The 15,795-nt window shown below is 44.3% G+C and overlaps 1 protein-coding gene across 4 annotated transcripts in view; it reads right to left on the bottom strand.

Moving 5' to 3' along the window:
- Positions 1-15,795, bottom strand: part of LOC139580538 (proteasome activator complex subunit 4B-like) — an 84,361-nt gene that overhangs the window by 48,938 nt on the left and 19,628 nt on the right. For all 4 annotated transcript variants that reach the window (XM_071409314.1, XM_071409315.1, XM_071409317.1 and 1 more), the window contains 5 exons: positions 15,399-15,443; positions 6,677-6,826; positions 6,240-6,303; positions 4,244-4,318; positions 1,086-1,208 (listed from right to left, as the gene is read on the bottom strand). In XM_071409314.1, coding sequence (XP_071265415.1) covers positions 1,086-1,208; positions 4,244-4,318; positions 6,240-6,303; positions 6,677-6,826; positions 15,399-15,443 — 457 coding nt within the window. The remainder of the gene's footprint in view (positions 1-1,085; positions 1,209-4,243; positions 4,319-6,239; positions 6,304-6,676; positions 6,827-15,398; positions 15,444-15,795) is intronic.

Here is a 15,795-nt window from a genome sequence, read left to right as displayed (position 1 = left end):
CTTCATGACTGTGTGCGGACCATTTTAAGTGCTCGCCTCTCGTTTCCTGTAGTCCACAATCAGCTCCTTTGCCTTGCTGACGTTGAGGGAGAGGTTGTCCAGGATCCAGTTGCAGAGGGAGGTGTTCAGTCCCAGGGTCCTTAGCTTGGTGACGACCCTGGAGGGGACAATGGTGTTGAACGCTGAGCTGTAGACAATGAACAGCATTCCAAAATAGGTATTTCTCTTATCTAGGTGGGTGAGGGCAGCGTGGAGTGCAATTGACATTGCACCGTCTATGGATCTGTTGGGCCGGAGTGGGTCTAGGGTGTCTCGGATGCTGGCGATAATGTGTGCCATAATCAGCCCCTCAAAGCACTTTGTCCATATAAATGTATCCCACAAGTTGCTACAGGCCAATAGTCATCGTGGCATGAAGCCTTAAGGGTTCTTGGGATCAGGGATGATGGTGGTCATCTTAAAACATGTGGGAATTACAGACTGGGACAAGGAGAGATCGAAAATGACTGTGAAAATGACTGTGAAAACCTTACTCACGTCGGCTTCAGAGAGCGAGATCACCCAGCCCTGTAGGTCGGTGGCGGCCCTCACAACCGGCACGATGTTATCATTGTCAAAGCGTGCATAAAAATTATTTGAGTTTATATGGTAGCGGCATCGTTGGGCAGATCACGACTGGTTCTTCCTTTGTACTCCGTAATGGACTGTAGCCCCTGCCACATGCGGCAGGTGTGAGAGCCTCTGTAGTATGATTCCACCTTATTCCTACATCATCAAATGAGCAAAAGGATGACTCTGGAGGTCACAGCGGGACTTCTTGTACTCGTTCCTGTCCTCAGCCGTAGCTTCAGGGTTGTCTACGGTATCCTTGTGTGCCGTAGCCCTGTCCTTTAGTTTAGCACCAAACTCTCTGATAAACTAGGGCTTAATGGTATTGCATTGTATGATTACAGTATTTCCCTCCCCCCCTCTAAAAATACATATACTTCATTTCTATCAGCCAATTATACATGAAAAAAACTGAAATGAACTTGGAGAAATAAAAAGGATTGATTGGGCAACACAGATTGTGTACAGTGACTGACCAGTAAAGCTGAGACCCAGAGGACCACATGCCCGACGTCGTAGGCGTTTGTCAGGTATCTGGGAACCAGCATCTGACTGGTCCCCACCGGGAGGTTCAGACTACGTAGGATTCTGGTGAAGATCTGGAATCAAAAAGGAGCAAAAAGTGTGAAACAATACATTATTGTTCTTTCATTGAATGTGTTGTCCAATGCAGTGGTTCCCAACTCCAGTCCTCGAGTACCCCCAGCAGCATACATTTTTTGTTGTATCCCCGGACAAAAAAAAACCCACCTGATTCAACTCATTGAGGTCCTGATGATTAGACAAGGTGTGCTTGTCTGGGGCTACAATAAAAATGTGAACTGATGGTGGTACACAAGGACAGGAATTGGCAACCATTGGCAAATTACATTCTGATCACAGGATACAGTGCATTCGGAAAGTATTCAGACCCCTTGACTTTCCCCACATTTTGTTACGTTACAGCCTTGTTCTAAAAATTATTCAATCGTTTTTTCCCCTCATCAATCTACACAATACCACATATTGACAAAGCAAAATCATGGTCAGATTCTTTAGGTGCCTTTTGGCAAACTCCAAGCGGGCTGTCATGTGCCTTTTACTGAGGAGTGGCTTCCGTCTGGCCACTCTACCATTAAGGCCTGATTGGTGGAGTGCTGCAGAGATGGTTGTCCTTCTGGAAGGTTCTCCCATCTCCACAGAGGAGCTCTGGAGCTCTATCAGAGTGACCATCAGGTTTTTGGTCACCTCCCTGACCAAGGCCATTCTCCCCCAATTGCTCAGTTTGGCCGGGAGGCCAGCTCTAGGAAGAGTCTTAGTGGTTCCAAACTTCTTCCATTTAAGAAATATGTTGGCCACTGTGTTCTTGGGGACCTTCAATGCTGCAGATTTTGTTTTTGGTACCCTTCCCCAGATCAGTGCCTCGACACATTCCTGTCTCAGAGCTCTACGGACATTTTCTTCGACCTCATGGCTTGGTTTTTGCTCTGACATGTACTGTCAACTGTGGGACCTTATATAGACAGCTGTGTGCCTTTCCAAATCATGTCTAATTAATTTAATTTACCACAGGTGGACTCCAATTAAGTTGTAGAAACATCTCTTTTTTTTTTTTTCTTTTTTTTTTTTTTAATTTTATCCCCTTTTCTCCCCAATTTTCGTGGTATCCAATCGCTAGTAATTACTATCTTGTCTCATCGCTACAACTCCCGTACGGGCTCGGGAGAGACGAAGGTCGAAAGTCATGCGTCCTCCGAAGCACAACCCAACCAAGCCGCACTGCTTCTTAACACAGCGCGCCTCCAACCCGGAAGCCAGCCGCACCAATGTGTCGGAGGAAACACCGTGCACCCGCCCCCCTCAGTTAGCGCGCACTGCGCCCGGCCCGCCACAGGAGTCGCTGGAGCGCGATGAGACAAGGATATCCCTACCGGCCAAACCCTCCCTAACCCGGACGACGCTAAGCCAATTGTGCGTCGCCCCACGGACCTCCCGGTCGCGGCCGGCTGCGACAGAGCCTGGGCGCGAACCCAGACTCTGGTGGCGCAGCATAGCACTGCGATGCAGTGCTCTAGACCACTGCGCCACCCGGGAGGCTATAGAAACATCTCAAGGATGATCAATGGAAACAGGATGTACCTGATCTCAATTTCAAGTCTCATAGCAAAGGGTCTGAATACTTATGTAAATAAGGTATTTCCGTTTTTTATTTTTGATAAATTAGCATTTCTAAATACCTGTTTTCGCTTTGTCATTATGGAGTAATTTGTGTAGATTGATGAGGATTTAATTATTTTTAAATCCCTTTTAGAATACGGCTGTAACGCAACAAAATGTGGAAAAAGTCAAAGGGTCTGAATACGTTCCAAATGCACTGTATATTGTTTTTAATTCATATTTTTTGGGCTACTCAAAATGAATAAAAAAAATGTTTTTTCATTCATTCCATTACATCACATTTGAGATCAGGTCCTGTTGGCATAATTAAGTCAGATAACAGTGACGTATCTGTATCAAAACACGCTAAAAGACAAGCCAGGAGGATCAACAGGGAAATGTGATACAGTAGTTAATGCCACTAACAGGTATCACTTTCAATGGCTGTCTGGTCATGTCTAGTCTGCTATAACATGCACACCAACAACCAATGGTCACAGGTCAAATGATCAGGGATAAGATCTTTGCAGAAACGACCCTTTCCCCTTCAATGTTTTGCAGATCTGAAGGGTCTGGAAAGGTTTAAGCAGTACAGTGCTGGAGCTTACACCTTATAGATCTGCAAACATGAAAGTGTTAAAGAACGACTGGCCCTAAAAAACAACTAAGCCCTTTGAAAACAGCTTATGTGGCATCGATATGAGTCAGAAATATTGATTCTAGTGTCACAATTGAGTACAAAGTGTAAATAGGATCATTTTGGTCAAAAAGTCAGTCTTGTCTAAAACAGAGTTTGGAACCCTAGTGCATCACAATGGGTAAATGAAGGTTGGGTTTGGATTACAATGTCGTCAACATGCCCCCTTTTGCCCATTAACACGTGGAGGCACCGTGTTCTCTGGGAAAAGACAACCATCAAACCTGAGACTGGTGTGTTGTTGGTAAGTAGCTATATTTAGTTTATAGCTAGCTATCTACATGTCATTAGTTGATAGGCTATGCCCCTATGATACTAGGCTATAATAATGTGATGTAACTAGCTACATATATAGCCTCTCCCTAACGTGTAACATGAGAGGAAGATTTTCATTCCTAACATTGCACCTAAAGACAGGTTTGATCCCTGCTAGCTAACGTAAGCTAGCTAGCTCATAATCAAGCAAACGTGACATGTTTGATGCAGGTTGCCAGCTTTCTTTCAATAACTCAACTGGCTAGCAACTGTCCTTGTTTGTTGTGATTGAAAGGCAAAGACACACCAAAGAAACACCCACAAACCACACCCCCAAGACAACTCTTGTTTTTATTCTGTCACTGCCAATAGCATTTCTTAGCGAGCATTGATGAAAAACGAGGCCAAATCAGGAAGTAAAGTTGACTTTAAGGCCAAGGGGAAGGGAGTGAATTGGGACCTGCTGGAAGAGACCAATGGTGTGATGGGGTAGGGTGGAATTGATGGGGTAGTTTTATAGGAACAGCTAGACAAATGTGTCCTTACCTTGGGTATATAAGGGTCCCAGTCAATGTAGCCAATGTTGTCGTTGGCCAACCGGGCAAACAGGTTGACAAGATGCTGAGGAAAACATTCATTGAGGAATAAGCTATCGAATCGTTCAACGTTTCTGTCAAAAGTAATGATGGAAACTGTACTACAATAGCCTGGTGCCAGATCTGTTTGTGCCGTCTTACCAAGACAGCACAATCAGATCGGGCATCAGGCTAATACTACCCCACACACACACACACACACACACACACACACACACACACAGGGCATCAGGCTAATACTACCACACACACACCGGGCATCAGGCTAACTCTACCACACACACACACACACAGGGCATCAGGCATCAGGCTAATACTACCACACACACACACACATACACACGGGGCATCAGGCTAATACTACCACACACACACACATACACACCGGGCATCAGGCTAATACTACCACACACACACACATACACACCGGGCATCAGGCTAATACTACCACACACACACACATACACACCGGGCATCAGGCTAATACTACCACACACACACACACACACACCGGGCATCAGGCTAATACTACCACACACACCGGGCATCAGGCTAATACTACCACACACACCGGGCATCAGGCTAATACTACCACACACACACACACACACACACACACACACCGGGCATCAGGCTAATACTACCACACACACACACACACACACACACACCGGGCATCAGGCTAATACTACCACACACACACACACCGGGCATCAGGCTCATACTACCACACACACACCGGGCATCAGGCTAACTCTACCACACACACACACACACAGGGCATCAGGCATCAGGCTAATACTACCACACACACACACATACACACGGGGCATCAGGCTAATACTACCACACACACACACATACACACCGGGCATCAGGCTAATACTACCACACACACACACATACACACCGGGCATCAGGCTAAGACTACCACACACACACACATACACACCGGGCAGCAGGCTAATACTACCACACACACACACACACACACACACCGGGCATCAGGCTAATACTACCACACACACACACAACGGGCATCAGGCTAATACTACCACACACACCGGGCATCAGGCTAATACTACCACACACACACACACACACACACACACACCGGGCATCAGGCTAATACTACCACACACACACACACACACACACCGGGCATCAGGCTAATACTACCACACACACACACACCGGGCATCAGGCTCATACTACCACACACACACACACCGGGCATCAGGCTAATACTACCACACACACACACACACCGGGCATCAGGCTAATACTACCACACACACACACACCGGGCATCAGGCTAATACTACCACACACACACACACCGGGCATCAGGCTAATACTACCACACACACACACACACACCGGGCATCAGGCTAATACTACCACACACACCGGGCATCAGGCTAATACTACCACACACACACACCGGGCATCAGGCTAATACTACCACACACACACACACACACCGGGCATCAGGCTAATACAGGCTCTGATCAGAGCCTATCCTAGGTATTCCTACTCGCTCCAACCCGGTGTGTGTGTGGTAATACTACCACACACACACACCGGGCATCAGGCTAATACTACCACACACACACACAGTGCATCAGGCTAATACTACCACACACACACACACACACACACACACACACAGGGCATCAGGCTAATACTACCACACACACACACACATACCGGGCATCAGGCTAATACTACCACACACACACACCAGGCATCAGGCTAATACTACCACACACACACAGGGCATCAGGCTAATACTACCACACACACATACACACACCGGGCATCAGGCTAATACTACCACACACACCGGGCATCAGGCTAATACTACCACACACACACCGGGCATCAGGCTGATACTACCACACACACACACACAGTGTCAATCAAGTGAGTGATGTCTAACTTACCACCTCCCAACCTGGAAGGTTCTGTACTGCCACCCACAAGCTGATGAGTTCATCAAACCATAACCTGGTGAACATCAAACAGTCTGTCAAACACCATACTAACGCTTACTGTGCTACACACACACACAACCAATGTCATACGTGTGGCAGTTACAGCATGCTCAAGATATTATCTTGCCTTTCATTAGAGAATAACAATTGTGATCATGTTTTGGGGGTAACAATGAAATGGTATTTTACAAATTGTCAAGTTTTGGGATGTCGTAGAGATGAACAATTCTGGAATCCTTCCTGTAATCATGACGGAATAAGCAGTAAGGGAATCCACCAAATGGGATTTATGAAAAACCTGGGAACTTTTGGAAATTTTCCATTAACTTTGCGACCCTATGACGTGGTGGAGATGTGTGTGCGTGCGTACGTGTGCGTGTTCTCACTTAAAGCCCTTGTGGTGCAGCTCTGGGGGTAGGGTGGTGGGGAGGAAGAGCTCAAAGTATCCTATAGCTCTCTGCATGGTCACATCAAATGGACAGAGCAGTGGACGCCACTCCTCCAACATCTCCTGGGTGGCCGACTCCGGGAAGTACCTGAAGAATAAAACACTTATATTATTTATTGGAATACAGTTTGGTGTAATGTGTATGAGCCATATGCCTACAATCTAAAGACAATTTCTATATACATTAATTTCCACTCGCCAAGGACTAACAATATGCATATGGCAATAGAATGTATATTTTCGCTGCTATGGCTTAGCATTCCATTTGTACACGGTATATTAAGCAATGGCAGTTAAGCTGGTGTTTAGTTTAGCTAATGGAATCAGATCATGAGAAGATGTGTGAACACAATGTGAACAGCACTTCAACCTCAGAAGAGATGTTATGCAGGGTTATAGCCCTCCACCTCACCTCACTCCATCTCTATTCAATTCAAAAGGCTTTATTGGCATGGGAAATACATATACATTGCCAAAGCAAGTGAAATGGATAAACAAAAGTGAAAAACAAAAAGTGACCAGGAAATATTACACAAACACACAAGCTACAAAAGAACAAAGACATTTCAAATGTCATGTTTAAATAGTGTTGTAACAATGAGCAAACAGTAAAAAAAGGGAACATAAATATGTTGTATTTACAATGGTGTTTGTTCACTGGTTGCCCTTTTCTTGTGGCAATAGGACACAAATCTTGCCGCTGTGACGGCACACTGGTGTTTCACCCAACAGATATTGGAGTTCATCAAATTCTTTTATTAATTCTTTGTGGGTCTATGTAATGAGGGAAATGTGTCTCTCTAACATCGTCATACAATTGTCAGGAGGTTAGGAAGTGCAGCTCAGTTTCCACCTCATTTTGTGGCCGGTGTGCACATACCCTGTCTTCTCGAGAGCCATGTCTGCCTACGGTAGCCTTTTTCAATAGCAAGGCTATGCTCAATTGAGTCTGTACATAGTCAAAGATTTCCTTAAGTTTGGGTCAGTCACAGTGGTCAGATATTCTGCCACTGTGTACTCTCTGTTTAGGGCCAAATAGCATTACAGTTTGCTCAGTTTTTTTGTTAATTCTTTCCAATGTGTCAAGTAATTATCTTTTTGTTTTCTCATGTGGTGGTGTCTAATTGTGTTTCTGTCCTGGGTCTCTTTGGAGTCTATTTGTGTTTGTGAACAGAGCCCCAGGACCAGCTTGCTTAGGGGACTCTTCTCCAGGTTCATCTCTCTGTAGGTGATGGCTTTGTTATGGAAGGTTTGGGAATCGCTTCCTTTTAGGTGGTTGTAAAATGTAACAGTTATTTTCTGGATTTTGATAATTAGCGGGTAACCGGAATAATTCTGCTCGGCCTGCATTATTTGGTGTTTTACGTTGTACAGAGAGTCTCAATTTGGTGTTTGTCCCATTTTGTGAATTCTTGGTTGGTGAGCGGAACCCAGACCTCACAACCAAAGGGCAATGGGTTCTAAACTCAGCAAAAAATAGAAACGTACTCTCACTGTCAACTGCATTTATTTTCAGCAAACTTAACATGTGTAAATATTTGTATGAACATAAGATTCAACAACAGACAAACTGAACAAGTTCTATAGACATGTGACTAACAGAAATGTAATAATGTGTCCCTGAACAAAGGGGGGGGGGGGTCATAATCAAAAGTAACAGTCAGTATCTGGTGTATCATTAAGGACTGCAGTGTATCTCCTCCTCATGGACTGCACCAGATTTGCTCGTTCTTGCTGTGAGATGTTACCCGACTCTTCCACCAAGGCACCTGCAAGTTCCTGGACATTTCTGGGGGGGAATGGCCCTAGCCCTCACCCTCCGATCCAACAGGTCCCGGAAGTGCTCAATGGGATTGAGATCCGGGCTCTTCGCTGGCCATGGCAGAACACTGACATTCCTGTCTTGCAGGAAACCACGCACAGAACGAGCAGTATGACTGGTGGCATTGTCATGCTGGAGGGTCATGTCAGGATGAGCCTGCAGGAAGGGTATCACATGAGGGAGGAGGATGTCTTCCCCATAACGCACATCATTGAGATTGCCTGCAATAACAACAAGCTCAGTCCGATGATGCTGTGACACACTGCCCCAGACCATGACGGACCCTCCACCTCAAAATCGATCCCGCTCCAGAGTACAGGCCTCGGTCTAAGCGCATTCCTTCGACGATAAACACGAATCCGACAATCACCCCTGGTGAGACAAAACCGCGACTTGTCAGTGAAGAGCACTTTTTGCCAGTCCTGTCTGGTCCAACGATGGCAGGTTAGTGCCCATAGGCGACGTTGTTGCCAGTGATGTCTGGGGAGGACCTGCCTTACAACAGGCCTACAAGCCCTCAGTCCAGACTCTCTAAGCCTATGGCGGACAGTCTGAGCACTGATGGTAAGATTGTGCGTTCCTGGTGTAACTCGGGCAGTTGTTGTTGCCATCCTGTACCTGTCCCGCAGGTGTGATGTTTGGATGTACCGATCCTGTGCAGGTGTTACACGTGGTCTGCCACCGCGAGGACGATCAGCTGTCCGTCCTGTCTCCCTGTAGCACTGTCTTAGGCGTCTCACAGTACAGACATTGCAATTTATTGCCCTGGCCAACATCTGCAGTCCTCATGCCTCCTTGCAGCATGCCTAAGGCACGTTCACGCAGATGAGCAGGGACCCTGGGCATCTTTCTTTTGGTGTTTTTCAGAGTCAGTAGAAAGGCCTCTTTAGTGTACTAAGTTTTCATAACTGCCTACCGACTGTAAGCTGTTAGTGTCTTAACATAAATTGTTTATGGTTCATTGAACAAGCATGGGAAACTGTGTTCAAACCCTTTACAATGAAGATCTGTGAAGTTATTTGGATTTTTACGAATAATCTTTGAAAGACAGGGTCCTGAAAAAGGGACGTTTCTTTTTTGCTGAGTTTATAACTGATTCAAATATTTTTTGCGAGATCCTAATTGGTATGTCAAATGTTCCTTTTGATGGCATAGAAGGCCCTTTTTGCCTTGTCTCTCAGATCGTTCACAGCTTTGTTGAAATTACCTGTGGCGCTGATGTTTAGGCCGAGGCATGTATAGATTTTTGTGTGCTATAGGGCAACGGTGTTTAGATGGAATTTGTATTTGTGGTCCTGACAACTGGACCTTTTTTGGAACACCATTATTTTTGTCTGCTTTAGGCCCTCCATGGTTGGGGACAGAAGTCCAGATCATCAGCAAACAGTAGACATTTTACTTCAGAAAGGGTGGGGCTTAAGCTGCAGCCCTGTCTCACCCCACAGCCCTGTGGAAAGAAATGTGTTTTTGCCCATTTTAACCGCACACTTGTTTGTGTACATGGATTTTGTCGTCTGTTTTCCCCCCAACACCACTTTCCATCAATTTGTATAGCAGACCCTCATGCCAAATTGAGTCTAAGGCTTTTTTGAAATCAACAAAGCATGAGAAGACTGCGTTTGTTTTGTTTCTTTGTCAGTTAGGGTGTGCAGGGGAATACGTGGTCTGTCATACGGTAATTTGGTAAAAAGCCAGTTTGACATTTGCCCAGTAGAAAATGTTCGAGTCTGCTGTTAATGATAATGCAGAGGATTTTCCAAAGGTTGCTGTTGACGCATATCCCACGGTAGTTATTGGTGTCAAATGTGTCTCCACTTTTGTGGATTGGAGTTATCGGTCCTTGGTTACAAATATTGGGGAAGATGTCAGAGCTAAGGATGATGTTAACGCTTAAGGATCGGACCCTTTTAAACATTTTGGCCTAAAATGTAATTCCCAAATCTAACTGCCTGTAGCTCAGGACATGAAGCAAGGATATGCATATTCTTGATACCATTTGAAAGGAAACACTTGACTTTTGTGGAAATGTGAAATGAAAATAGGAAACTATAACACAGACCTGGTAAAAAAAAGTTAATACAAAGAAAAAAACATGTTCTTTTGTACCATCATCTTTGAAATGCAAGATAAATGCCATAATGTATTATTCCAGCCCAGGTGTAATTTAGATTTTGGCCACTAGATGGCAGCAGTGTATGTGCAAAGTTTAAGACTGATCCAATTAACCATTGCATCTGTTCAAAAAATGTAGTATCAAGACTGCCCAAATGTGCCTAATTGGTTTATTAATAACTTTAAATTCACAACTATGCACTCTACTGTAAATTGGACAGTGCAGTTAGATTAACAAGAATTTAAGCTTTCTGCCAATATCAGATATGTCTATGTCCTGGGAAATGTTCTTGTTACTTACAACCTCAAGCTAATCACGTTAGCTCAACCCACTGATCCTGTAGGAGGTTAAAGAGTTTAAGTATAGCCAATTGGAATTTGTGGTCTGTAAATGTTATAATTTCTATTAGGATACCATCAACACCACAGGCCTTTTTGGGTTGGAGGGTTTGTATTTTGTCCTGTAGTTCATTCAACGTAATTGTAGAATCCAGTGTGTTCTGGTAGTCTTTAATAGTTGATTCTAAGATTTGTATTTTATCATGTATATGTTTTTGCGGTTTGTTCTTTGTTATAAATATTGGATTAGCAGTTTATTTACATTTACATTTAAGTCATTTAGCAGACGCTCTTATCCAGAGCGACTTACAAATTGGAAAGTTCATACATATTCATCCTGGTCCCCCCGTGGGGAATGAACCCACAACCCTGGCGTTGCAAGCGCCATGCTCTACCAACTGAGCCACACGGGACCGTTCATCCGTGTTTTGTATAGATAACTCTTTGTTGTTTGTTTAGCGTTTTCCAATTTCCCCAAAAGTGGTTAGATTCTATGGATTCTTCAATTACATTGAATTCAATTACATTAAATTACATATTTTTCCGTAGTGTATTTCTGTATTGTTTAGTGATTCACCATAGTGAAGGCGTAGACTCAGGTTTTCTGGGTCTCTATGCATTTGTTTCAATTTCTTTTAGGTTTTTGCATTCTTCATCAAACCATTTGGGGCCCCCGAGTGGCGCAGCGGTCTAAGGCACTGCATCTCAGTGCAAGAGGCATCACTGCACCACATCTGGCTGTGATTGGGAGTCCCATAGCGTTTGGCCGGGGTAGGCCGTCTATGTAAATAACAATTTGTTCTGAATTGCCTAGTTAAATAAAAAAATAAAAAACATTTGATAGGGAAGTTGAGGTCAAATATACTGTTTAGGCATTCTACTGCCAAGTTCACACCTTCACGATTACAGTGAAATGTTTTGTCAAGGGAAGTTGTCTAAAAGGGATTGACTGTTGTTGCCTAATTGTTCTTTGGTAGGTTTCCACACTACTTTCCTTCCTTGTGTGGCATTTATTAATATTATTCAGTTCCTTTGGCTTTGATGTCTCATGATTGAGTATTGCTCTGTTCAGGTAGACTATGATTTTGCTCTGATAGGGGTGTCAGTGGGCTGACTGAACACAGAGACTCTGAGTTGAGGTCAGTAATAAAGTAGTCTACAGTACTACTACCAAGAGATGAGTTATAGGTGTACCTACCATAGGAGTCCCCTTGAAGCCTACCACTGACTATGTACATACCCAGTGTGCGACAGAATGGCGCATTGGTCTAAGACACTGCATCTCAATGCAAGAGCAGTACCTGGTTCAAATCCAGGCTGCATCACATCTGGCCGTGATTGGGAGTTCCATAGGGCGTCGCACAATCGGCCCAGCGCCGTCCGGGTTTGGCTGGGGTAGGCCGTGATTGTAAATAAGAATTTGTTCTTAACTGACTTGCCTAGTTAAATACATTTTAAAAAAGAGCTGCAGGAGTTGTGACCTATTTTATTTGGTTATGTTGTCCTAGTTGAGCCTAGGGGAGGGAACGCTGTAACCTCCAGGTAGGTGTTTGTCCCCGTCTGTGCTGAGGGTGTCAGGTTCTTGTCCAGTTCTGGTATTTAGGTCACCAAAGACCAGTACATGTCCCTGGGCCTGGAAATGGTTGATCTCCCCTTCTAGACGCTGTCTTCATTAAAGTATGGGGATTCTAGTGTGGAGGATATGTTTCTCTGTTGAGATCATTTCCTTTAGAATTTCCAGCCAAAATGTAAATATTTCCTGTTTTGATTAATTTAAGAGCACGAGTTAGGTCTGCTCTATTCCAAAATAGAGTAACCTCTGAGCCACTTCCCTGTTTCACACCTGGTAGTTTGGTGGATGGGACTACCAGCTCTCTGTAACCTAGAGGGCAACCAGTGGGTCCACCTCCTCTATACCATGTTTCTAGTAGGATGACAATGTCTGTATTCCACCTCTCGCTCCCTCTCTTCTCTGCTCACAGTAACAGGAAACTCTCCCCAAGGCCAGAATTAGATTTAATAGGATTATTAACCAACTAGTAGGTACACTAGCAACTCAGGGACTCAGTGACTAAGCTTTTCGACACACATGCACACACAAACCTAGTCTTGCTTTGCATCCAGGGATGGAACTAGCCATTATGACGGTCACAAATTGTCAGTCAATATGCCTAAACTAAGTCCCTGAGGGAGAATGGTTCCTGACAGTTTCACAGAATGTGTCTTATTTCATCCAGAGTAGACACGTGCCTCTGTCTGCATCTCTACACTAGGTCTATCATTCAATGGCAGGAGTGCTGAAGTAAGCACAATTGGTTAACATGCCATGTGAAAGAATCAGGTATTTTGGAACAGAAGAGACTGATTTGTTGCCGTACTTCCGAGAACGAACACTTGCATCTTTTCTAGTGAGCTAGCGAGGGATGGAAAAAGACGGGAGAGGCATAGTATAGGCAGGTCGGCCACCTGGCAGGCAGACAGAAAGGCCTAGTGCATGGTTCTATCTGCAATCAAAAGCTTTATCTCGCAATGGCATGCTGTATCTCACAATTTCTTGGCTTGCAATGTCTCACAACTTCAGTAAAGCAGGGCCTATCATCAATGAAGGCTAGGATATTCTACACGCAACAGACTGAAGACTGAACACACAACCGCATCATTAGCGAAGAGAAAGAACAGGCGAGCCAGCGCGAGGCTCTATCACATTAGTGGATACCAAGATTGTTCAGGGCAGGTCTTCTGGTTTTGACAAGCAGAAGTGACTTTTCGTAGCAGGATTGTAGAATTTACACAACAGTTTAGGAGAATTAACACAGCAGGTTAGAAGAATTAAGTTTAGGTTAGGAAAGGGTTGGCAATTGTCCCAGATGACACGACTTGAACAAACCTATCTATAACCAGGCCTGCCCTGAAACGGTCTTGATTTCCACTAATGCGATGCTGCCAGGGCCAGGGAGAATGGGAGGGGGCGGGCAGAATGAACCGTGGTGCGCATATGTCTTGGTAATCTGTGTCTCGCCTTGCAATATGTTTTGTGATAATTGCACAAGTGCTGTCACGTTACCAGAGTTTGGACTTCAACACCAGGTTTAGTATCCCGATACTCTATACCAAAACGATACCACGGCAACAACAAAAAAAAAGAGCATATTAGCTAAAGTCACAGAATAAACACTGGTCTTTATTTTTTTCAACATTGAACAATATGTTGATAACTGGTAGAACTAAAATGAATAGAATATCCTCTATTCTATACTGAATAAAAATATAAATGCAACATGTAAAGGGTTGGTCCCAAGTTTCATGAGCTGAAATAAAAGATCCCAGAAATGTTTAAACACACAAAAAGCTTATGCCTCTAAAATGTTGTGCACAAATTTGTTTACATCCCTGTTAGTGAGCATTTCTATTATGCCTACATAACCCATCCACCTGACAGCTGTGGCATATCAAGAAGCTGATTAAACAGCATGATCATTGCACAGGTGCACCTTGTGCTGGAGTCAATAAAAGGCCACTAAAATGTGCAGTTGTGTCACAACGCCACAGATGTCAAGCTTTGAGGGAGAGTGTAATTGGCATGCAGGAATATCCACCAGAGTGGTTGTCAGAGAATTGAATGTTAATTTCTCTACAATAAGCCGCCAACGTCGCTTTAGAGAATTTGGCTGTACGTCCAACTGGCCTCAGTTTGCTGATGTCAACGTTGTGAACACAGTGCCCCATGGTGGTGGTGGGGTTATGGTATGTGCAAGTGTAAGCTATGAACAACAAACAATCGCAATTTATCGATGGCAATTTGAATGCACAGAGATACCGTGACGAGATCCTAAGGTCCATTGTTGTGCCATTCATCTGCTGCCATGATAATGCACAGCCCATGTCACAAGGATCTGTGCACAACTCCTGGAAGCTGAAAATGTCCCAGTTCTTCCATGGCCTGCATACTCACTAGACATGTCACCCATTGAGCATGTTTGGATGAATGCATATGACACATGTTCCAGTTGTGACCAATATCCAGCAACTTCGCACAGCCATTAAAGAAGAGTGGGACAACCTTCCATAGGCCACAATCAACAGCCTGATCAACTCTGTGCGAAGGAGATGTGCCGTGGCACATGAGGAAAATGGTGGTCACACTGCACAGTGATTTTATTTAGTGTGGGAGATTGTTTTAGGTTAGGGATCTTTAATGTTAAGATCTCAATTTCATTTAAACATTATAACGTTCACACCCCTAGACAAAATAACTCTTAAGATGGTCCTCCTACTGTGTGAGTGTTGACCACAAGTGTCCCAAGATTAGGCCTAAATGCAACCATGAGCTCAGCAACTGAATTCATGAACAAATACATAGATCATAGGGGTTTAAAAATATACTTACGGTCTGCAGCTTCTCACAAGTGTTTTCAAAACGTTTTCCACCGAGCTAAAAACAGAGAGGGAGGAGAGAAAAAGAAAGAAATGTGAGACATCAGAACAGAGACAGATGTGTCTAAGGTGACTTAAATCAAACAATGAGCACACTGAACACACCAATGCAATTAGGACAAGGATGACTGACTGACTGCAGGTACAGCTAAACCACGCATTTAAATTCTACTGATCAAGTGTCGTGGGAAAAGGCCTGGCTCTGTACTCATTTAGGGTGTGGTGATCATTTCCAGTAGTGTTCATATATTATGGTGCCTGTAATCAAGCAGTAGAGAGACAAGTGTATGTACCGGATCAACTCAAACACTGATGAAAAGTAAGGGATGTGTTGGGCAGGTGTGTACATC

Source organism: Salvelinus alpinus, chromosome 7 (assembly GCF_045679555.1).
Source record: "Salvelinus alpinus chromosome 7, SLU_Salpinus.1, whole genome shotgun sequence".
NCBI classification, from domain to species: Eukaryota; Metazoa; Chordata; class Actinopteri; order Salmoniformes; family Salmonidae; genus Salvelinus; species Salvelinus alpinus.
The sequence above is the reverse complement of the archived record's forward strand: the minus strand, read 5'-3'. Positions and strand labels throughout refer to the sequence as shown.